The 24,120-nt window shown below is 33.8% G+C and overlaps 1 protein-coding gene across 2 annotated transcripts in view; it reads left to right on the top strand.

The window, feature by feature from the left end:
• Positions 1-18,158, top strand: part of LOC129223817 (prismalin-14-like) — a 48,967-nt gene extending 30,809 nt beyond the window's left edge. For both annotated transcript variants that reach the window (XM_054858179.1, XM_054858186.1), the window contains exons 2-4: positions 7,265-7,322; positions 13,116-13,330; positions 18,004-18,158. In XM_054858179.1, coding sequence (XP_054714154.1) covers positions 13,125-13,330; positions 18,004-18,127 — 330 coding nt within the window. In that variant the 5' untranslated portion in view covers positions 7,265-7,322; positions 13,116-13,124 and the 3' untranslated portion in view covers positions 18,128-18,158. The remainder of the gene's footprint in view (positions 1-7,264; positions 7,323-13,115; positions 13,331-18,003) is intronic.
• Positions 18,159-24,120: the final 5,962 nt, after the last annotated feature.

Below are 24,120 nucleotides of genomic sequence, written 5' to 3'. Positions count from 1 at the left end.
AAAATTAAATTACATAAAATCTTGTCCGATTATGCGCCATTTAATCGGAATTACAATGGACGTATGCGAAATGTGGCATTTTTAGCACGCATCATTTAGCACAGTTGTTTCCACTTTACCCAATTTCTTTCACAGACTAATATGGGAGGGGGAGAGAATGGGCTGATGCATGTGTATTAACTGGAAATAACTCTCTGTCGTACTATAGTCGTAGGAAAAGACTATAAGCTTCTCTCTTCCTTCAGTTCGTTTTCTAAGGTTGTTCTCGTGTATGTTTTGTTCTTTGCTTTCATCTTTACATTCCCCTTCACTGTCAAATGTAATCTTGCGTATGAGTCAGAACTGTCTTCGTAACGAAGCTCCCATTTCGTGGTCTTTTTCTTACGCTGTTGAACGTTTTATTGTTTCGCTTTTTTGTTTTCGCCTTAGTCTCTCGGCAGCACAGTCCCATTTTCTCTTTGCTAATTATTCCTTTTCTGCCAACTACTTTTTAAAATTATTCTTGACACAGTTGTTCTGATGGAGGGCATTTTTTCCTTCGTATGACTTTTTTTTTTCCTTCTACTTTTTTCTTTTCTCTCTCTCGCCTCCTTCTAAAATTTTCCCTTGTTAGAGGCATTTAAAACATGAAAGATGGAATAATTCAGTAGTTGATGCATTGTAACTTTAATAGTTGACACGCCCTGCTCCCTGTCAACTATTGGATATGAGGATTCTGAAATGGATTCTGAATGATTCATAAATGGTTCTGAAATGGTTGACACCCCATGTCAACTTCTCAATATTATGTCATTTTAAAGTTTCAATAGTTGACACGAAGCCCAAAAGAGGCGGGGGGTTTTGTTAATTAAATTTATTCACTCTTAAAAATTTAAAGAAAAAATCTAAATGCCTCATTTGAGCTGTCAACAATCACTTGTTAGCTCATTCTTAGCACACTCTTCAAGGAAATTACACTAAACAATTGTAAAATATACACTGGTTGTCATCAGATGATTCTGGTGACCTTGGCGCTGTACTTGACGGTACGATAGTTCGCACTGCCCTCACTAGAGAGCATTGCTACACTAGAATATACCCAAAAAAAATGATACTCGATTTTCAAGTAGCACATCCTCTTAAATTTTTCCTTTTATGTCAAAACAATTGTAGAAAGAAGTTTCGTATAATTTTCACGGCAACCCGTATCTCTCTCTCCCGTATATCAATTGCCTCTGAAAGTGTGAACAAGCACTTGTGTACGAGGCTGAATCAAAGAAACTTATTCTGGAAACTCAAAATTTCAAGTTGATAATAATTACCCCTATAGCCCCCACATTACCACAAAAACATTTATTCAAATTAAAAATGTTTACGTTGTAAAAATGCTATGCTAAAAATTTATATTTTTCTTCAAATAATTGATTTTTGTTCCTTATATTAAAAAAAAGAACTATAAATTTTAAGAAACTATCAAGCTGAAAAATAAAAAACAAAAGAGTAGGTAATTAGCTTTAAACAGAGGTTTTTTCTCTCATGCAATATATTAAGTCAATATTTTTTTTAATAAAAAGCAATACCTGTGGCAAAAAACTACCATTACCTTAACACTTCCATTGCATTCACTTTTTCATTATTTTTAAAACTTTTCGTGTCTATCTTTTCTTGAGATACCAGAGAGTGATATGACCCTTTACTTTGGAAATAATTAACTAAAAACAGATTTTATGGGTAAATGTTTGAGAATTTCTTCCCGAAAAACGTGTTTTTTGGGTAAATTTTTGAAAATTTCCCCATAAAAATGTGTTTTTTGCTGTCTAAGTGTAATTGATAATGATTTCAAAATCACATATTGCATGCATATTAATTTTTTGAGGTTTATATCACGGCAATGTGTTCAATTAACATGTTTGCGAAGTTTCAAATCTTTAGAATTAATCTTTTTTTCGCTAGAGCTGTTTGCGTAATTAAAAACTTGAAAACGTGGTTATGAGAAAATCAAGAAAGAAAAAGTAAATTTCAGTTATAAGCAGTGCAACTGAGTTTAGTAAATTTCTTCTCGTTTTCACAATAATTCACCGATTTAAAAAACAATTGCGGATTTAGAAAGCAAAACACTGGGGCTCTGAACTTCTCAAAATCTCAGAATCGATTTTTTTCGAAAATTAGAAAGTTCGCCTGCCTTATTCATCATTTTGGATGCATTATTTTTCCATTATTCATTTGCAAATATTGTTTTGAAAATGTGTGCACGAAGAATTTTTTAATTTGAAATGTTATTTAAATTTATAATTTCCCAAAATTTATAATTTCCTTCAAAAAATTGTTTTTTTTTTTTTTTTTTTGTTTTTTTTTTAATTCATTTTTTAAAAAGTTACATATAAATTAAAATGATATATCAATTTTGAAAATTACTAGAGCAACACATTTTCAAATCAATATTTGCAAGTGAATGATGAAAAAAAATGTATTTGAAAAGAAAAATGAACTCAAACTTGAAAAATAATTTTTATTATTATGTGGGAGGCTTAAGTATTTCAAAAGAGCAACGCAAATTATTTACTTTTTTGTTTATATATTTCAGGTTGTTAATTTTTCAAAATTGATCTTGCATTTTTTTTTTAATATAGAAAAAATAATACAAAACTTTCAATACAAAAAACTTTTTGTATTAAAAGTTAAATTTTCTGACATTTTAGGCCTAATGCAGGATACCTATTTTTTTTTAATTTGGATAAACGTTTTTGCGGTACATGTGAGGTTATAGAGGCAGCGTATTATCAACATGAAATTTCGAATTCCCGAAGTTTTATATTTCGATTTGGTCTAGTACACAAGTGCTGGTTAACACTTTCAGACGCAAGTTTTCACGGGCTGCCGTTCAAATTACATGAAGCTGTTTTTGCAATTGTTTTTTACCATAAAATTTAAAATATAAGAGGGTGTGCGACTTGAAAAATACATTTGGAGGGGGGCACACCCTAATGCTACACGTACAGACAAATTTTGATTTTTTTGCACCTCTGTTTCCCTCGGTAATTCACGATTTCTCCACAAGTGTGAACTACTAGTGGTTTTATCAATTCCGTTTAATTTCATACAACTGTTTTTAAGCTTGAGGTTGACGAAAAAAATTGACCACACTCATAGTGATATAAAGAGACAGATTTTCGAAAAATGTTTAAAATGGTTTCAGTAGACCTCAAAACGAGAAAGCCCATCAAAATTTTAAATCTTCACTAATCCACTTTTTTTTTTGTGTGTGTGTGTATTAGACATGAAAGAAAGTTAAAAAAAAAAAAATTGATGTACAATTCTGTAGGACAGAAGTTATCCCGTTAATAAATTCCAAACCCCATTTAAATAATAATATAATAATAATAATAAAACACGAGGAACCTGAAAGTATTTGCGTAAAATTCAACTAGTCAGCGGAATACACTTTTTCAATAAGTGCTTTCTGCAAAAGGAATTTGATAAAAGTACAGTTTGTAAAATTATTGGGTGTTTTCTTGCACAAATCGGGAATTCACGTTATGCGAAAATATTTTCGAACAGAGACCTGTTTTCGCATAGAATACAATTTGGAACTACTAGCATGTTTATATGCAGAAAGTATTCTATAAATGTACATTGAAATTATTGAAGATTCCCCTAGCAGAACAAGTTATTAGGTTGTCAATATTACAATAGAAAATATCATAAAACTGAAAAATTGTTTCACAGGGCGTTATTGTTCCATGCAATATTTTCAAAACTATTATGTCATACGAAAACCTAACCTGGCAGCATTGTGAAGCCTGCGCCGATTCTAATTGCAGCATTAGACGCTGCCAGATTAGGTTTGCCCTAACTATAGTTTCTTCATTTTTTGTTCATAGCTTAATCATGAAATTGTTAAACGTTATCTTGTTCAAATACGAGCCTGCGTATTCCGCAATTCGTTATAAACTTTTAATATAACAGCAATTATCTCAAGGAACCACCGATATGGAACTAGGTGTTCAGAATTCCTAAGAGTTCGGCTTCAAAAAGTTTTCATAAATTGATGTTTAGTTAAAATAAATTGAAATTATATGGATCGTACTTCCTGTTCCGCATTCATGTATATTTTTTAAAGAAGGTAAACAAGAAATGCAACATTCTTTCATTAACTATAATGCGTATTTTAATGAAAGAAGTAAACCAGCAAGTAACTTTATACCTTTGTTGGAAGAATATTCATTTTCTCCTATAACTTCCTGCTTTGTTTGCACGTTCTCCTTGTTCCAACTGCCTACAAGTAGTCAGACCTCGCAATTCAACGAAGTTCTGCTTTATAAAAAGGGAATAAAATGTTAAGGTCAGGGGTCAGCAGAGAAATTATTTAGCCTCAAATAATTATTACAGACATCAGAATTTGTTTGAGATCGTAATAAGCGTACCTACAGCGGGTCACTCTTAAAATCTAGTTTGTTTGTTTAGTTAACAAGCAGTAAATGAATGAATATAAAGCAATTCGTTATATGGGATAGGTTGAGAGCAGGGGCAAATCTAGTTTGTTTGTCTAGTTTGTTTGTTTAGTTAACAAGCAGATAATGAATGAATATAAAGCTGTTTCGTTATATGGGATAGGTTGAGAGCAGAGGCGCTCCGATGGGAGGCTGCAAGAGGTCATTATTCTGAGGTCAGTCACTGTGAAATATTTCCTTATTCGACAAATTGTGTCTGACGATTGGGCAAATTTGAAGGCAGCATTGCAAAATTGAAATTTATTTTTCTTTTTTAATAATGTGTATTTAATGTCTCTAATTAGATGTACACATGTATGCATGCCAATATTTTATCATTCGGGAATTAACCAAACCCCCACTCTCGGAACACCCCTGGTTAAGAGATGGGTCTAAAACAGTTTTGTTCCTATACAGTTGGTTATTACTTCTAAGATTCTTTACAGTACATTTCCGAATGTATGAAAAATAAAAAAAATTTGTTCATATTTTTAAATTCATCTTGAATTCCTAAAAGCTACTAGAGAGAAGTCGGGATCTAGACACAAACCCATGTATGCCTTCTTAGTTTTCCTGCTAATTACTTAACTTAATCTTCACGAAAAATGTAATATTTTCTTCCGCAACTCCTCAAGTTATTGTTATTAACATAATGAACACAGGGTTAGTGTTTTGAAAAGCTTTACTGAATTTAAATTATTAATAATTTATTTACAATTTCTGTTATCTAGTATAGTATTCAATATACATCATTCCGGAAGAATGTCTGAAGGAAAACATACATCCAACTGAAACGAAGAAACACTGAAAGATATCGTTGCAGTATTTAGTAGAATACGTGTAATGTCGATGAAATTTGTTTTCATAATTAGAAGCAAATAACTCCTTTCGAAAAGGGAAAAGTGATTAAAAAAATTATAAAAAATACGTTCCAAATAAATCAAAAACGCTACTGCAAAGGGTTCGTAAAGATAAGCATGTATTCATCATTGGGAACAATAAAAATAAAAGCATTAAAATCTGAAATATACAAATACCTTTGAACTGAGAAAGGTAAAAGTGGTAATCGAAACTAGTAGTGCATCACATGACTTCCTTTTACGTTATTTTTTAATGATAATAGTTCCTTGGGCGAGTAAGCAAAGAAACACTTTAAATATTTTCACCCCAAGTTTGCTGCGAACCGAAGCAAAAAAAAAAAGTTTCGAGCAGATTAATGTTCCCAATATTGGCAATTTTAAAGTGATTCAATTGTAAACTGTCTAAATATCACCAATAGGGGATAAATTGAAACCAAATTTTAAGAAAGAAGAAAAAAACGCCAAAATTGTCGCCATGTTGGCGACAAAATTTGGCGATCAAAAGCTTGGCAATATGTCGCCAAATCATAACACCACTTCAGTTTGCATTAAAGTTAACAATGATTCCCCCCCCCCCCCAAAAAAAAGGTGTAAAAGACACCCTTTGGAACATCCGAATGCAACCAAAAAGAGAGGTGCACGACCCCACTAGGAGTCTACGTACCAAATTTCAACTTTCTAGGTCATACTGTTCTTGAGTTATGCGAGATACATACGCATACACGCACATACATACATACATGCGTACATACGGACGTCACGAGAAAACTCGTTATAATCAACTGGGGATCGTCAAAATGGATATTTCGGGTGTCTATAACTTCTTAGGCATATATCCACGTGTGGTCGTGTTGAAAAAAAAAACTCAATATTCATTTTGGGACGAGCAAAACGGAAATTAAAGCCGATTTTTGAGTGAAATTTTTTTTGCAAATACTATACTTCCTTTACTGATATGGCATCTTTCATGTGCCATCATTAATTCACGGGTGTCAAGGAATAATGGCAAAGGTAATTTCGATGCACAGTTTCCTCCGGATGGAGACACCTGTGCTCTCTTTGATGCAAACTTTCCTGATAATTTAATTTTTGCTGAGGGCATTCAAAGTCAAATGAATACCCAAGGGATCTTTTACATACCGCTAACCATACGACATGGGCGCTGGCGATTTTCTGTATCTCATAAATCCACCGACTGGCCACCGCGGGTCAGAACCTGGGTCCGAGACGTAGAAATTTACAAAAATACACAAGCATGTGTTTCAAAAATTACCCCTTTTCCAATTCAAAACATGTAAGCAGAAGCAGAGCATTCGTCAGGAATTTGTTGAACCTACATTTCTATATGCCAAAATTTTTTTTAATAAAACCATTCCTTCCATTATTTCTTGTAAAAATTTACACTTGTAAAAAATTGTATAAAAATATCTTAAGCAAAATTTTTTACATCATATACGAAGTTTATTTCTCAAGATAGTAGCGAATTTAATCAGCATCGTTTTTATTATTGCTCTCAAAAACGTTAAACTTAATACTTCAACAATTATTAATTTTAATATTTTTCTGAATACCATTTTTCAATTGAATAATTGTTTTTTTTTTCTTCTGGGGCACATTTTCAATGGATAACATTCGGACGTAAATATTCCCTTTCCGCCGATGATAGGGGCAATCCTTAAATGACGTTAGACTTTTTTTTAATATGTTTGCCCTCTCCGTTTCTCAGTGTCACACTTTACCTTTTCCTTCCCCTTTTCTTGCCACACATATCGTGCTATATTATGTAACCATATTGTTGTAAAAATATATATATTTTTTAGCCAAAATGTGTGTGTCCCACGTCTTGTAGCCTCTCTCGCTCTATTTTGTCACAAACTAAAACAATTTCAAGAGCCATTAAAATTTCCATATTAAAATCAGCTTTCTTTCTTACAGGTTGACCCTAGAAGTGATCACAAAGTAACCCACTGCAGCATAGTTCCTAACTTCGCAAGTAAGATTTTTTTATTTTTTAAGAAAGTATATATATTTTTTTTTACATTTATTGATTTACTTATTTATTCATTCATTTATTTTGTTAATTAGTTTTTCCTGCTAAAAGTTTTAAAAGCACTTTCTGCGTAGTTTTTTAGTTACTCTAGATGTTTTCAGCATTGTGAAAAATGATCATATTATTTTATTCAAAGTGTTGTGCTGTATATTAAGGGAACCGGGACGTTTTATAGGTTCAAAAAATTGATTTTTCAATTTTAGCTGCTTAGAATAAGGCACACATCCCCAATTCCAAAAATGTATGTATTGTGTGGGTATCGAATTCCGAAAGCTAATCAATTTACTATTTAAAATGGAAACAAAAAAGCCACGCCCCTTTTTAAGGGATGGTATTTGAATTGAATGTTGACATAAACTAATGTTTTCTTTCATCAAATATTTCATGATCCAGTTACTTTTACTCTTTTTTTCTATTTACATAACGTAAACTTAGAAAATGCCTCGGCGCAAGCAGTTTGGGAAGTGGACGCATGCTTCAGCATTGTCATTGTTTTCCCTTTTTTCAGAAAACACATTTTTTTTAACTTTAGGTACGCTTACATAAAATTCATATCAATGTATGATTATGAAACTTTGTATTATAACATATACAAGCATTTTGCGTGTGTTAAACATATTTTTACTTCTGTTTAGGTACTATTGTACTTTTAAGAGGCTAATTTTAGCAAAAAATATCGTACTTTTTCGGGATTTTATAAAATACTATATTTTAACATTTTTTTGTTGTTTTTTAATTTGAAGGTAACTGAAAACTAATTGACTGTGACCTTTTGCCTGTATAGTATTGAAGTTTAGAGTGATTTAATTCAGAATTGTATTTGCTAAGCGTACCTATTTGCAGTCATAAATTTTCAAATTATCGTGCAACTATATATTTTCTATTTACTATTCAAAAATACATTCTTTGAGGAAAAAAAAATATTTTTACTGGTTTATGATGAGAAGATTACATTATTTCTATACAAAATAGTTTTTAAGTCACACTTGATTTTAAAACTAATAAACACCTTGTGATTTGCAACTAAAAATTTGACTATTTTCGTTGCCGAGAACGTCCCGGTTCCCTTAAGAATACATTTTCTTCATCACAAACATATTTAATCTATGTTTTATCAAATAATTAAAATACATATCAATGTAACTAAAAAAGTTTAACTTTAGCATTTTATTTTTCTCATTGTTTAGAGAGCACTGGAATGACTTCTACAAACGAAAACAATACATTTTGAATCAATAAATCAACAAAACATGATGAACAGACAGGGAAATATTAAAAATCTATCCTCTATTTCAGTGGTGCTCAACTTACGACCAGCGAGCCACATTCGACCCACAAAGCTGACCCACGTGACCCATTGTTTTGTTCAATGTTACGAATCGAAAAGCTCGATTTAGTGACAATATCACAACCTTGAAGCCAAATATTCAGAAATAGGTTTATGAAAATATGCATGTAATAAAATAAGCATCAAGTAATGATAACAGCAATGGGGTCGTTTCCAAAATTTTAAAAGTATTTTTTTCTGAACGAGCATGCTTAAAAACATAGGATCTGACCATTTTTTAAATAATTTTTTTAAGTTTAACAATTTTAAAAAAATACTTAAATCGTTGAGCTTTCACTGTTTACACTTCTGTCGTGTGACATCACAAATGATGAAATGCCATTCATAGAACAAAATATTTAATTCGCATCTTTACACACGTGTATTGGCAACGATATGGTTGACAGCAAGCGTAGAGTGCAATTTTAATTCGCTGCTTGATTATCATGACGTGGAAACGTAGTAGGAAGATGCGCCAAATTGCATCATTTGTGACGTCATAAAGACCCACCCCTTGCTTGAAAAATCGGACATTTTAAAAAATTAATTTAAAAAAAACTGTTGGGAAAATTAAAGTATTTTCTGGGTTCATGTAATTTTTTTTTTTTTTTTTTTTTGCTCATTCTATCCATTTTAATGACTAAAAGTAGTACTTTTGACTGAAGAAAACCACCCCATTATTAGTTTGTTAATGTTCTTTTCTTTTCCGTATTTTCCCATGTTACTTAGAAAATAATGAAATATTTTGAAATTTTACGTGTATTCTGTCCCGCGAGATGCACTTGAATATGAGTTGCGACCCGCGTGTAAAAAAAAAAAGGTTGGACACCACTGCTCCACACCTTTATGGGAGAAAGAGATGAAGAGCTTACTCTGTATTAGTACAAATAAACTTCGCAGATTTTTTTCCCCTTCCCTTAATGTGTTTGAACTCATGGAATTTTGTGAGTGATTAATGAGATTCAATTTGACACATTTGTCCTTTGCATCAAAAACTCGCACAAACTACTGTTTAGTTTAGATGATTGATTCCGAACATGTATTTTCTTCCTTGTGTATTATCTCTTGAGGCACTGAAATATCATCGCCAGCAAAAAAAAAAGCGTCTATTTTTATTCATTTTGTCAGATTTTATGCGCGAATAAAAAGGCTTAAACTGGATTATGATTTCTAATTTCTCCTTCTTTGACACTTCATTTCTGCATTCTCAGTTTCATTTCCCTTTAACTTTTCCGTCGTTGTGTAGCATCTTGAATTTCCCCTCTTTGATATTTTTAGGAAAAGTTGCGACATGTTAATTTTGGAAGCTTTTGAAAATGTTAAAGTTTCGCTCTACACCAGCGCTCATTACGATAGCATTGGAAGATATTGATTTTGATCTTTTTTCATATATTATTGGTAACAACGGCAAATCCAGTGTACGAAAAGTAGGTGCAACACCCTCTCTCGTCGCAATGCTCCACGAAAATTTCAATGCAAGGATATCGCTCGTGCAATCCATTAAAAACTGCGACTACGAGCAAAAGCTAAAAGCATTGATAATTTTTCTAACAAATTGCTCTAAATATTGGCCAATATGTTACGTACAGTATGTATAGTCGTACATAAGGTTGATTTGCGGAAAGCCAATATCAGAGGCCATTGCAGGTTTTTTTTTTTTTTTTTTTTTTGAGCAATCACGATTGCTTATTGCTTTCATTTGACTGTTTTTGGCGTGCTATCATTTTTCCCACCGGCGCGGCGCCACCCTCTGCCAGCACCACCCGTCGCGTCGGCAGGCTTCACGATGCTGCTCCTCTAGCGAAAACCGTCTCCAGGTTGCGTCCATATCCTACACACACACGCATACATACACGCACCAACACACCCGCACACACAAACACATACACAATTACCACCATACACACATACACAAACACATACACACACGCATGCATACAGACACCTACACATACACACAAATACACACAACTGCCCACGCATTCATGCCTGCACACAGACACAAACACATATGCTTACACACACATACACATACCCCCCCCCACACACACACATACAAACACACACTCGTGATTGCGAAAAACATAATTTGAATTCAAGATGACAAAATTCAAATTATTTTTTTTTTCATTAGTATTTACCAGCTTTTGCACTTCAACATATAGGGAGCAGATGCAAAAAAAAAAAAAAATTTAAAATCGTGTTGTTTAAAAGCGACTAGTACTTAACGCAAAAGGAGTGGATGAAGATGTTTAATTGCTGTCTAACTGTTTCCAATGATCTTATATTTTAACTTCAAAACAAACCTCTGAAGTACTTGCAAGCTCAAATACTCAGGAACTAGGAGCGGATACAATGGAGCAGGAGAGGTGTCACTAGGGTTACGCCCCCCCCCCCCCCCTGTTTAAATGTAAGACCCATTGTTACAAATTTTGTTGCCTTGCATGAGTAACGTTAAAAGCAATCATTATGAAAATTTTGAATCAAGGCTTCTCTGAAGCAGGCATGGAATTAGCAAGCATAAATCCTAGAGAGGAGCAAGGATTAAATTTTAGTGCCAACTGCCTAAAGTTTTAGACACGTATATAGGTTTCTTTTCTATTTTAGTACCGAGAATTAATATGAAAAAATAAGGGGAAGTTTAGTGAGGGTAAAATTATTCTATTTCTGAAATATATTTACACTAAAAAGGATAAAATAACATTTTTTTTTTTAATACTAAGCACTTTTCTTAATGCCCTCAAAAGGACAAAATAACTTTTCTGGGTCAGAAAGGTCAATTTGAGAATTCCTGTAGTTTTCGAAAATTCCAAGAAAATGACACCACAAACGAAGAAAAATGCGGTTCTAATCATTTCAAACCAAACTTTCTCAACAAGAAAAATATGCATGTTTCAACACTCAAAGTTATGATTGAAAGCTAGATAATGATGGTGTCATTTTCTTAAAAATTAATTTCCTTAAACTACAGGAATTCTTAAATTGTCCTTTCTGACCCAGAAAAGTTATTTTGTCCTTTTGAGTGCATTGTGAAAAGTGCTTAGTATATTTTTTTTAATCTGTTTTTGGAAAATTCGAAACAAAATAATAAATGATGAAACCAAAACAGATGAAAACCCATCAAGAGGTGCTACATAAGGCACAGACTTGTTGAATGTTATATCTACGTCGGCACCAAAATTTTCTGTACCTGAAAAAAAAAAAGACCTGTGATTCCCCCCCCCCCACACTTCCCCCAATCAGCTCTAATAACTCTAATTTGAATTCTGAAACTTCGAATTCAAATTATGTTTTTCGCAATCACGAGTTGCGACAAGACCCTACTCATTGGAGTTATTGTTTATAGAAACGCCTCCTGTCCCCCCAAGCTTGCCCCTCCTCCTGCTTGGTTAAGTGTGTAAAGTTGAGTGTGTGCGTGTGTGTATGTGTAGGCTTACGTGTGTGCGCGTAGGTGTATGTGTGTGTATGTGTGTAAAGGCCCACGCGTGTGTGAGTGTGAATGTGTATGAGCATGCATGTGTAGGACATGGACGCCACCAGAACCCATAGACCCAGCAGAAGTGGACTCTGGAGGACAGTGCTCAGGACGAGAGGAGCCGCGCCGGTGGGCGGTGGTGCTGCAGAGGCCCCTGGTCCAAGCTGAAAAAGTAATCACAACATCAAGGACCGTCAAGTGAGAACAATAAGCAATCGTGATTGCTCAAAAAAAAATACATAAATTAAATTAATTTGAATTCTGACATTTTGAATTAAAATTATGTATTTCACAATCACGAGTTGTGACAGGGCCCTACTCATTGGAGTTATTGTTTATAGAAACGCCTCCTGTCCCCCCAAGCTTGCCCCTCCTCCAGGGCGGTTACGAGTGTATAGTTATGTGTGTGTGTGTGCGTAGGCTTGTGTGTGTGCGGAGACCTGTGTGTATGCACGTAGGCGTGTGTGTATATGTGAGTGTGTATGTGTGTGAGCATGTGTGTGTACAGGACATGGAGGTCTCCGACCAGGAAAAGCAGATTCCGATGCGCCTGCAGAGGCCGGTGGTGCTGCAGAGGCCCCTGGTCCAAGCTGAAAAAGGCTGCACAACGCCAAGGACGGTAAAACGAGAACAATAAGCAATCGTGATTGCTCAAAAGAAAAAAACTTTAATCTAATGTCCAAATCATGTTCGAAAAAAAATTAATGTTATAGAATCTAGGAAAGTAACTTCATGATACATGGAATGTGACATTCTGCAACTACGATTCAATGTGATTGCCTATATGGAAGACGAGGTTATCGGAAGAAAAGTTGACGGAAAAAAAAAATACTTTCGTGTTCAGAAGTCTTTGAGAAATCATATGTTTTTGAATGAAAATCTTTTTTCTTTTTTGTTCTTCGAAATTCAGAATTAATAAGGTTTCTTTCTTCAGGGCCTCGCCATGCTGAGGAAAAGTGCAATTATTGCGACGATGGCAGCGCTCCTTCTTACTTCTGTCATCATTCAACAAGTGGAGGGTGGAAAATTGAAGAAACTCATAGCAGCATCAGTTCTCGCTGGCGCCCTGAAGCCAAGATTCGTACCTCTGCCTATTCCCATTCCATTCAAGCTGAAAATACCTAAAGGAGATAAAATAGTTCCTTATCCGTAAGCATGTTGTATAATGTACCAAAGTAAGGGAGTTGAGTGCCACTAATTTCTAGTGATTTGTTCAAATTTAACACTGTAGAAGTAATTTGATATCTTTTTAACGTTATTTAAACTAAATATATTATCAGCAAACAGTTGGCTTTGGGAACATCATAGAAGGTTTGTGAGCCATAGTCTCGAGTTTGAATCCCGTCGAAGGCATGAATGTTATTTTGTGTGGAGGCTATGGTACTCATCTGCTATGGTATAGGTACTACTTCCAATCATCGCTACCTGATTCGGAATCCGCATTAAACTGTGTGTTTCTCAGTAATCCATATAAACACTTCGTGTCCGTCATTTTTAGTCAAATTAAACGTGCATAAGATGACTGGGTGATTATGATGCAACTAAAAACAAAACTATAAACAAATAGAAACCACAGTATCTAAACGATATCAATAATACATTTTCATAGAAATATAATGAATTTAAATAGTACATAAATGAATATTTTTCTCGTAGACATATACAGTTTAACCACGGATTGTATGAAATTTGCAAACGTCCAGTTAAGACGAGTCTATCTGAATGAGGGGGTAAAGTAAAAATTTGATGCGCGTGTTCCTCTTATTTGAAAGAGATTCCGCTAATTTTAAAGGCTAACATATACATCTGCAAAAGTTGACATCCCTAAAAACTAATAGATGCGTCCATTTCCGCGTGTAAACCGGATGTTTACCTTTCCATACTATCCGTGGTCAGACACTACAAGTATTTATATCATAAAGGGGAGCCTTTCTGTTGAGAGAGCTAGATGAGAAAATCCTCCGTGATGAATATTCAAGTTCAAAATTAAAACTGTACAAATACAATAGCTTCAAATTGCGATTCTTCAACGCAGGGAGAAGAGGGGACGAGAGGGGTGGGGGCCTTATGGGGGAAGAAGCCATGCGGCAAAAATAACTGATTCTGTATTTAAAATAAAATTTTAAATTCGGTAAGGACCATCACAGGTTTAAGGGAGTAAAACTATTAGCAACAGCAATTGAGGGACATCCAAACAAATAGCAGGAAATATCCAACGTTGTTTAGCACAAATAGGCAGATTACTGACTACACGTGTTTCGGGGTTTCCAAGAACCTCTCTTTCAATTAAAAATTGTAAGCTTTTGAATGTATAAACATCCGGTAAAAGCAACGAAAATGAACAGCATACAGTTAAATAGAAAAATAGCAACTAACAAAAACAAACAAGATAAAATGGGACATGGAGCGGAAATTTATTGCATGATTCCCGTTAAGCAGTAAATTTCTCCGAAAAATATCGTAAAATACATTTTGCTGTCAAAATGAAACGGCTAATTAATAAATTAGCAATAAATTTCAGTTAGAAAATATTTTGCAACGAATCATTTGTCACATTTAGCGGAAGAAAGAATAAAAACGAGCTGATGTGTGCATCACATGACTTCCTTTTACTCCAATTTAATGTCATTTTCTCATTATTGGCAGTTTTAATGTGATTCTCTCTCGTAACTCTCTAAATATCACCAACAGTGGCCAAATTGAAACCTGATTCAAAAAAAAAAAAATAAATAAATAAATAAATCGCCAAATTTGTTGCCAAGTTGGCGGCAAAACTTGGCGACCAAAGACTGGCGATATATCGCCAAGTGTCCACCAAATTATAACACCACTTGAGTTAACATCGAAATTAACAATGGTTTCCCCCCAAAAAGGGGCAAAAGACCCCCTTTTGGAGCATCCGAATGCAACCAAAAAGGGAAGTGCACAACTAGGCCTTACTAGGAGTCTAAGTACCAAATTTCAACTTTCTAGGACATTCCGTTCTTGAGTTATGCGACATACATACACACATACACACATACATACGTACATACAGACGCCACGAGAAAACGCGTTGTAATTAACTCGGGGATCGTCAAAATGGATATTTCGGGTGTCTGTACGTTCCTAGGCATATATCCACGTGTGATCGGGTTGAAAAATAAACTCAACATTCATTCGGGGGCGAGCAAAATGGAAATTTAGGCCGATTTTTGAGTGAAAATTTTTTCGCGAATACAATACTTTCTTCTATGTAAAAGGAAGTAATAATGCAGGAAAACAAAAAAAAAATGTTGGAAAAGTAACAAAAAAGCAAACATTTAAAAAATTTAACAAGAAATGAAAATATAAAGACAGATGCAAAGTAAGTCTTTGCATCCAAAAGCTCATAATTTTGAATTGAAATGGAGTTCCTAAAAACCCCGAAACACGCGTATTCAGTAATCTGTTTATTTGTGTTGAACAACGTTGGATATTTCCTGCTATTTCTCAGCCCAAAGTATTTATTTATATCCAATATCCAAAAATCACGAAAAATTTTCTCCAGCTCTTTTGCAGATCAACATAAAGATGCATTAGTTCAATACTGAATAGCGTCGGATCTAGGGGAGAGCAAGCTGGGGCTCTTGCCCCGGACAGCAGTTTCTGGAATGGAGGGGGGGGGGCAAAACTTACTTTATTTCCATGTGTGTGCTTTTTTTTTTTTTTTTGATACTCGATATAAAAATTTGAAGGAAGAAGCGTAAGGGGTCATTCTTTAATTACGTAAGGGTTTCGAGGGAAGCGGAGTTAAAAAAATTTTACATACCCTTACTTTGGAGGGATGGAGATGTTAAACCCATTCTTACGTAAAATTTTCCAAGTCGATATTTTGTATGAGAAATCGCGCGGTCACGTGATTTGGAAGAGATCATATTCCATTTGCTTCTGGAAGGGAAAAAACGTATTAGGATGAGTTGTTCTTCACATGTTTTTAAAAGAGTGATTAGTGTAAAATATAATTAAAGAATCGCACTATTCATGGCATGTTTTGTTTTTAATTAGTCTTTGATTTACATCAAACTGGGAGTTTTAGTGAAACTGATCCTTTTCTTTCAACATTTCATTGCTTTGAAAAATGAAATGGAATTTAAAAATAGGGGGGAGGGGTTTGAAAAATCTTACATACCCTTATATAGGGGGAGGGGGAGTTAAAAATTGCCAAAATCATCCTTACGCAATTAATGAATGGCCCCTAACAACGGTAGTTTCTAGTTTTGCATTGCCTTGAAAAATTTGTAGTTTTTCGTTCCGACAGTGATACTGAGACATTTTAAAAATTGTTGCTCTGATAAAAACGCATTTAAATATTTATTTTTTCAGCTCAATGAACCAAAGAAAATGAAATTAGACAATAGAACAACTTGGAATTCGAAATACCTCAGTACTGAACCAGATAAAGCATGAATTACTTTCTATACGAATATCTATGTAAAAATTTCAAAACCTCACTTTTTTGAGATGACTTAATATTTATTGAACTAGAGAAAAGATTTGCCGTCAAAGGAAAATCAGCAAAACACTCTTTTCGAGTTTCGTTACATTTCTGTTGCTTTTTTTTTTTTTTTTTTTTTCTTTCTTTTTTTTTTTCGTGGATCAACTGACTAGTTTTAATTGGTTGATATTGAAAAATCAGATTTTCAATTAATCGAATCATAGGAAGAAATTATAATTTGGCATGTAGATCATTGCAATATGATATATTTCCTAAAGTTATAAAACTCTCCCAACAAAAAACATGTTACTTAAGGAAAAGCAGTTCGTTAACCGACAAAAAAGATTTAAAACGGCACATTTTCAGAATTTTATTATAAAGTTTCCAAGTAATCTTACACTTATTATTTTTGAAATTGGAAAATTTAAAAATTAAAGTAATACGTTCCTACGCATCTCTAGCTCGTGACAAAATATAGCACGAAACTTTCAGAAAAGGTTTTCAAATTGTTATCTTTTCTACAAATTTCACCAAATAATTTATTTGTTATTCCATACATTTTTGTAAAATTAGAATAAGTATTCACGAAAATATCACCCTTTCTTTCAATAATCCCTCTTTATTTAACACTAGAGGTAAACGCACGGCTTTACCCGTAGAGGAAAATAAAAACGTCATGTGGTTTAATTCTGTATTTACAAATAATTGGTGATGAATTTCTCGCCAATATGCTATGTTTATTTGCTCGTCCATGTCATGGTAATTTGCTCATTCATGTTATGATAATTTACTGGTCCATGTTATAATAATTCGCTCGGTGCAGAGGAATTAAATCCAAAATAGAATCATCGAAAAAAAACGAAATCAAGTTTTCGAAAAATCGTTTTGAGGTGCACGCCCCGTCCTACAAACTAATTTTGTGCCAAATTTCATGAAAATTGACCGAACGTTCTAGGCGCATCCAGATATCTAGATAACTAGATTTTTAGCTTTATTATTAGTAAAATTAAAGATATTTTTGGCTTGAAAAGTATATTTTTGCATCAAATTTCAACAACCTTAAAGAAAACCTGAGAACGTGCGCGTACAAAATGTTACACAATGTTAATATACTGAAGTCTAAAATAAAAATACTGAATATTCAATGAAATATGAGAATTTAAATGAATTTATTTCTTACTTAACGCGTAGTTGAGTTTGTAAATTTACGTTTACTTTGACATCAAAACTTCAAATTCAAGTTCTAAATAATGACCAATTTTCTTTTCGACTTCATAAAATAAAAAATATTCAAGCAAAAGTAAATTTGATAAAAAGAAAATGTTTACATATGCTTTTTTTCTTTGTTAAATATATTGTTTTTCAGTGTTTACCCTCAAGAGATGCATTACGGAGGAGGTGGTGGTGGATATGGAGGTGGAGGATTCGGCGGTGGTGGATATGGTGGGGGAGGCGGAGGTGGCTATGGAGGAGGAAATGACTGGTGGTGAAAAAAAATCCATCAAGCCTAATCAAAGAACTAATAAATCATCCAACTGTTTGAACTTTCATCCTGTGGAGACTTTTTTCCTATCTTCATATTTAATTCGTCCTGTACAAAAATAAGTGCCATTTGTTTCATGTCTGAGTGAAAGTTACTGTATCATAAATGTTAATAAATTTTGAAAAGCATAGTAAGTATATTTTATTTTTTTAAATCACTATCTCATCGTCCAGCGTTGCTCAGGAATCTAAATTACTACAGTAAAACCTGTAAAGTTGACCACCTTTGTAAGTTGACCACCTGTCTATGTTGACCGCTTTTGTCTGGAACGGAATTAGTCCTATCTTTATAATGAAGGAAAACCTCTGTAACTTGACCACCTCTCTATCTTGACCACCTGTCTATCTTGACCACTAATGAACACCAAATTTGGTTTGGAGTATTGTAAAAAACCCTTTGTAAGTTGACCACTTGGTTTATTTTTTAAAATTTTATTTAGCAAATTATTTTATTATTATTTTTTTATATAGCTTTCCAAGAATATTTTTGATGTCAGACCAGCATTTCACCAAGTAAATGAAACAGCAGCATAACTAAACCTCCTTTTGAGTTTGAGTAGATCATCATGGGGTTATAAATGTATATGAGAAAAAAATAAAGTGAAAAATTTGTAATTTTTGATTAGCTATGAATTTTTAGGAACTATTAATATCAAATGAGTAACTTTCCATAAACAATAAGACTTTTTTTTTGATCAACTTACTGAAATTTTAAATTTGCATGACACATTATATGTCATTCTGGGATAATATTCTCTAAAAATATTTAAATAACATTTTAAATTATTGTTTCAACAAAGTAATGCTAAACAATGAAAGTGAGTTGAACAGAAAGAATAAGTGTCAATTAGTCAAAAAATGAATACATGGTGCAAGAAATGACAAAAAAAAAAAAAAATCATTACCCTCTTTATAAGTTGACCACCTGTCTAAGTTGACCACCAAAGTACTGCACCGCAAGTGGTCAACTTACACAGGTTTCACTGCACTACATTTATCAGGGACTCTAGCATTTTTGCCACCCCATACAAAGATACGAAGTGCCACCCCTTCCACACGATAAAAAAATACTAAAAGACTTTAATAGTCAATAAATACCACCCAGTAAATATCAAACAGACCGTGAGAGTAAAAAACAGCAGAATCAAATATCATGTATTTATTAAAGCTATAAGTTACACTAGAGAAAAAAGAGACTGATTTAAAACAAGTAACACAATAATCTAGTATTAATTATCTTTACGTATAATACGCTCGGTATATTAAAAAAAAATCAGGATGGATTTTAAATTTTTAGTATAATGAAACACATTTAAATAAACGCATATAATGAAAAAATACGATAAGGGATTTTTAGTATACATTGGGAACACGTTTGTAACACTTAAATTCAAAAAAAGTTTCCTTGTTGCTTGACTGTGTACTAAAAAGTTTCAAAATGTTCCATTAGAAAAAAAAAATTCTGCGAAATGTGTTCCGCTCAGGATATTTGGTAAATTTAAACTTAGGAGCACATTTGAGAACAGAAAAGGAATACATTTGGGCACACTTGTAAAACCATCGCGTTCTGTCGTACAAATACAATTACAACTGCTTTCTGTGACTACCAGTCAATAGAATCTCTTAACATGACCCAGGGCGTGCACAGAAATTTTTGGGTTCGTCTAGAGATGAAAACAGTCGGAAAAAAACCGGAAAATTTCGGAAAAAACCGTTTTTTTCCGAAGGTGTTAATTTCCACTCCGGTAAAAATTGAAAAAAATGATAATTTTTTACTTTTCAGGAAGTTTTAATTGACATTTTCAGCAAAAAGTGAGTAGAAAATTTTCATACTTAAATTCTGATGCAATTTCCTCCACCACCCCCTCTTTGTATGTTAAAATACTGTCTAACTTTGATAATGCAAATTGTTGTATGATAATACTAGCAGTACCCGCACAGCGATGCCCGTGCTAAAAATTTAATGGAAGTCCGTTGAATAAATAAAATTGACACCCCCCTCCCCCTCTGATGTGAAATGATCTTTTTTTTTTTTTTGTATAAATGCGTACATACCATTTCAAAAAGAAAAAAAAACTATTTAAGTTTCTTTGGAATTTAAAACTTTTCGTCAAATCATTAAATTAGATTTACAGTTGCTTTAAAACTTTATTTAGCGAGTAAAGCGGTTTTTTTTGCAATTTAAAATATTTCGCCGAATAAACAAAAAAAACATCAAATAATATCTTCCATGTGTAAAAATAATTCCGAAACCCTTTTGTTTATCGCAAAACTTGCCCAGGAACCACGCTATCATAATCGATCCGTCTAACGAAAAAAAACATCCCGTGGAACATTCAAAAATCGTCGTCAGAAAAAAAAAAAAAAAGAAAATGTCGTACATTTCACTCGGATAAAAACAAATCAAAAGTTTCTTTTCTTTCAAAACAAATCGCCAAAACAATGAATTACATTAACGGTTACCTTAAAACAATAAACCTTGAACTGCTCAGCGCCTAACGCGCCAAGCGACCACGTTACCGGAACTCAGCCCATTTGCAAGTGAAGCGGATGTTTTTTCTTTGGCAATAATAAATGTTTCGCCAAACAAGCAAAAAGGTATAAAATCACATTAACAGTAGCTTTCAAATATTTATATATTAAGAGCTGCGTTTCCCGGCTTTGCCCGGTCTACCTTGAGAATAAAAATTGTGTCAAGTGACATATATTCAACAATCAGGCTTAAATAAAAGAAGAAAGAAAGAAAATTAATTTGAATTCGGAAATTTTGAATTCAAATTATGTTTTTCGCAATCACGAACTGCGACAGGACCCTACTCATTGGAGTTATTGTTTCCAGAAACGGCTCCTGTCCCCCCAAGCCTGCCATTCCTCCTGGGCGGTTACGTGTGCATAGTTGTGTGTGTAAGTGTGTAGGCTTGTGTGTGTGCGTAGACCTGTATGCATGCACGTAGGCATGTGTGAGTGTATGTGTGTGAAGTCGTGTGTGTGTGTGTGTGTGTGTGAGCGTGCGTGTATGTAGGACATGGACGCCTCCGACCAGGAGAAGCGGATAGTTCAGTACCGAAGTAGCCGCGCCGCGTGCAGAGGACGGTGGGCGGTGGTGCTGCAGACGCCCCTGGTGCAAGCTGAAAAAGGAACCGGAACGCCAAGGACGGTCAAATAAGAACAATAAGCAATCGTGATTGCTCAAAAAAAAAGAAAAAAAATCACCATGCAAATTACCCTTCCAAACAATGACGACAGATATTAAAATACTTTGAAAAATTTCAAATGCGAAAGATGGATTTTAAAAGCGTAACCATGGAAACATGAAATAAAATAGGTTTGAGAAATTAAATGCAAAATAAAGAAATAAACAATGGATTAGAAAAGCGTAACCGTGAAAATGTGAAAATAAAATGGTTGACAACTTGAATCAAAATGACATATTTCGAAATTGATTTAAAAACGCTTGTAACTTTTTTTTCTTTTGAAGGTAGAAGCTAATGTTTTCGACTAAAGGTCGAGAGAGATCTGGAGTAAAAAATGTCGCTTTTCCCAATGGTGTCAAAAAGAAAACTGTGGAACAATTCTTGAAAACTGTGGACTTTTTATTGATAGATTTAATGAAGAAAGTAGTGCCTAAATTTCAGCTAAGCCTAAAAAAGTTCGAGCTAAAAACGCAAAATACTTCCACCGTAATTAAGTTAGAGCATTGAAACAAATTATTTAGAACGCGGAAAATTCTACTCTTTTCAACGATACATAATATTAATATGTACAAGGAATTTTTCACCCCTTTAATTGCCAATAATAGGCAATTTACGTGAAATTTGGGCCTAAATTGGAATAAAAAAAGAACTATTTATCGGAATTTTTTTTTCGAATTATAGCCTATGTTACTCAGTAAGAAAGCACCTTTCATATAGCGAAGGAATTTTTCAAATAGGTGCAGTGGTTCCGGAGATTACCTTGAATATATAAACATACAAAAATCCGTCCTCTCTCTTTATAATATTAGTATAGAATAAGAAATAAAATTGAAGCACACTTTGCTTAAGAGTTTCAAAGACTTATATAATTATTAGTGTTCGCCCAGTGGTCGAAATTCGACCATATTCATAAATGAATATTTGAGAAAACTTGTATGAATTTAACCATTTCCAACATTTTTAACCGACTTCAAAAAGGAGGCGCTTATCAGTTCATACAGTATGTTTTTTGAGCAATCACGATTGCTTATTGTTCTCATTTGACCGTCTTTGGTGTCCATGCCTTTTTCAGCCCCCACCGTCACCTGCAGGTGCGACTCCGTCCCCCGGTAGCCGCTCCGGGTCGGTGGCGTCCTACACACATACAAGCTCATACACATATGCACTCACACACATACATACGGTGCCTTTATACACATGCCAACGTCCATACGCACAGGTCTACGCACGCACAAAAGCCTACACCTACACAACTAATACACACGTCTCCTTTCAAGAGGAGAGGTAGGCTTGGAGGGACAGGAGCCGTGTCTATAAACAAGTGAGTAGGGTAGTAACCAATGGGTAGGGTCGTGTCCTAACTCGCGATTGCGAAAAACATAATTTGAATTCAAAATTTCAGAATTCAGATTAATTTTTCCTTTTTTTTTTTTTTTTCAAAATTTTTTTATTATTTCTAGTCTTACTCATGTTTACTGCATATCTGAAAACATACAATTTTTATACGGACACACAGTACCACAGTAATAATTTATTCCAATTTTGCTTTTTATCTGTTAATCTCAAAATAAATGGATGAAAGGGGATATTTCGGTACTGGGGTCGTTTCCGAAATTTTCAAAGCATTTTTTACTGAAAGAGGATGCTTAAAAACAAAGGTTTTAACCATTTTTTAAGTAATTTGAAAAAATTTAATATTTTTTAACAACTATTTTAATCGGTGCACAGATTGAAATTAATTTTTTGGCATCAGAAGCGATAAAATGCCACTCATTGATGCCATTGCACATCGCAAATTATCATAACCCGAAAACGCGGTTGAGAGTAAATCGTAAATATTTAGCGCGGCAATGGAGTCGCGCACCAAAGTACACCACTTATAACGTCATAAAGACTACGCCTTATTTCCAAAATCCGACATTCAAAAAAGTTTTTGAAAACAACTTTTGAGAAAATAAGTTTTTTCTGGCTCAACATTTTTTTTTTCTTATTCTAACTATTTCAGTGACTAAAAGTAGTACTTTTGATTGAAGGAAACAACCCCATTGAGAAATTGATGTGGTCGACAAATTGCTGGCTTGAATAATTTTATTTCGGATATCATGTTGCTTTGTGCTAACCCTATTCAAATAAATATTTCCCTATTCTTTGTTTACGTATGCAAAGGAAGAACATTTTTCGCGCTTCCATTGGAAACAAAAAAATTGACGCCAATGGATAAAAATCGCCAATTATCCAATTTTTGAAATCTTCCCGTATGAAATGAAGCATCAAAACTTTATTTATACGTAAAACTTCTGTGTGAACAATGTTACTTATAAAACGTCTACTATAATTGAGTAAGTTGCTTCTTCGTTATTAGAAATATAAATCCCAACAAAACATAAATGTGAAAAAGAAGCCAAGTTCGGTCGAAATGAGGTTCGGGGTAGACGGTGTCACCGACAAAAAAAGTTCAGATCTAAACGGTTACCAAGTTCCATAACAGTTCCACATAAATGTTGGAATTTCCCATGTTCTTCAATTCATTTAGAAAACAATTTTTCACTTTCTTTGATAATGGATTTTAAACTTGCGGCAAGTTCTAGCTACTAATTAATAACTTAATAAAAAGTTAGATTATTCAATAACATATACAGTGGCTCCCAAAAGTGTTCGTACACCTACGACTTTCAATGAAATAAGACCCTATCCATTGGTTAGAATTAGTATTTCAAAACACGTATTTTATTATAAGATCTATGATC

This window comes from Uloborus diversus, chromosome 1 (genome assembly GCF_026930045.1).
Source record: "Uloborus diversus isolate 005 chromosome 1, Udiv.v.3.1, whole genome shotgun sequence".
Classification (NCBI taxonomy): Eukaryota; Metazoa; Arthropoda; class Arachnida; order Araneae; family Uloboridae; genus Uloborus; species Uloborus diversus.
Note: the sequence above shows the minus strand (reverse complement) of the source record. Positions and strands in the feature narration are given on the sequence as shown.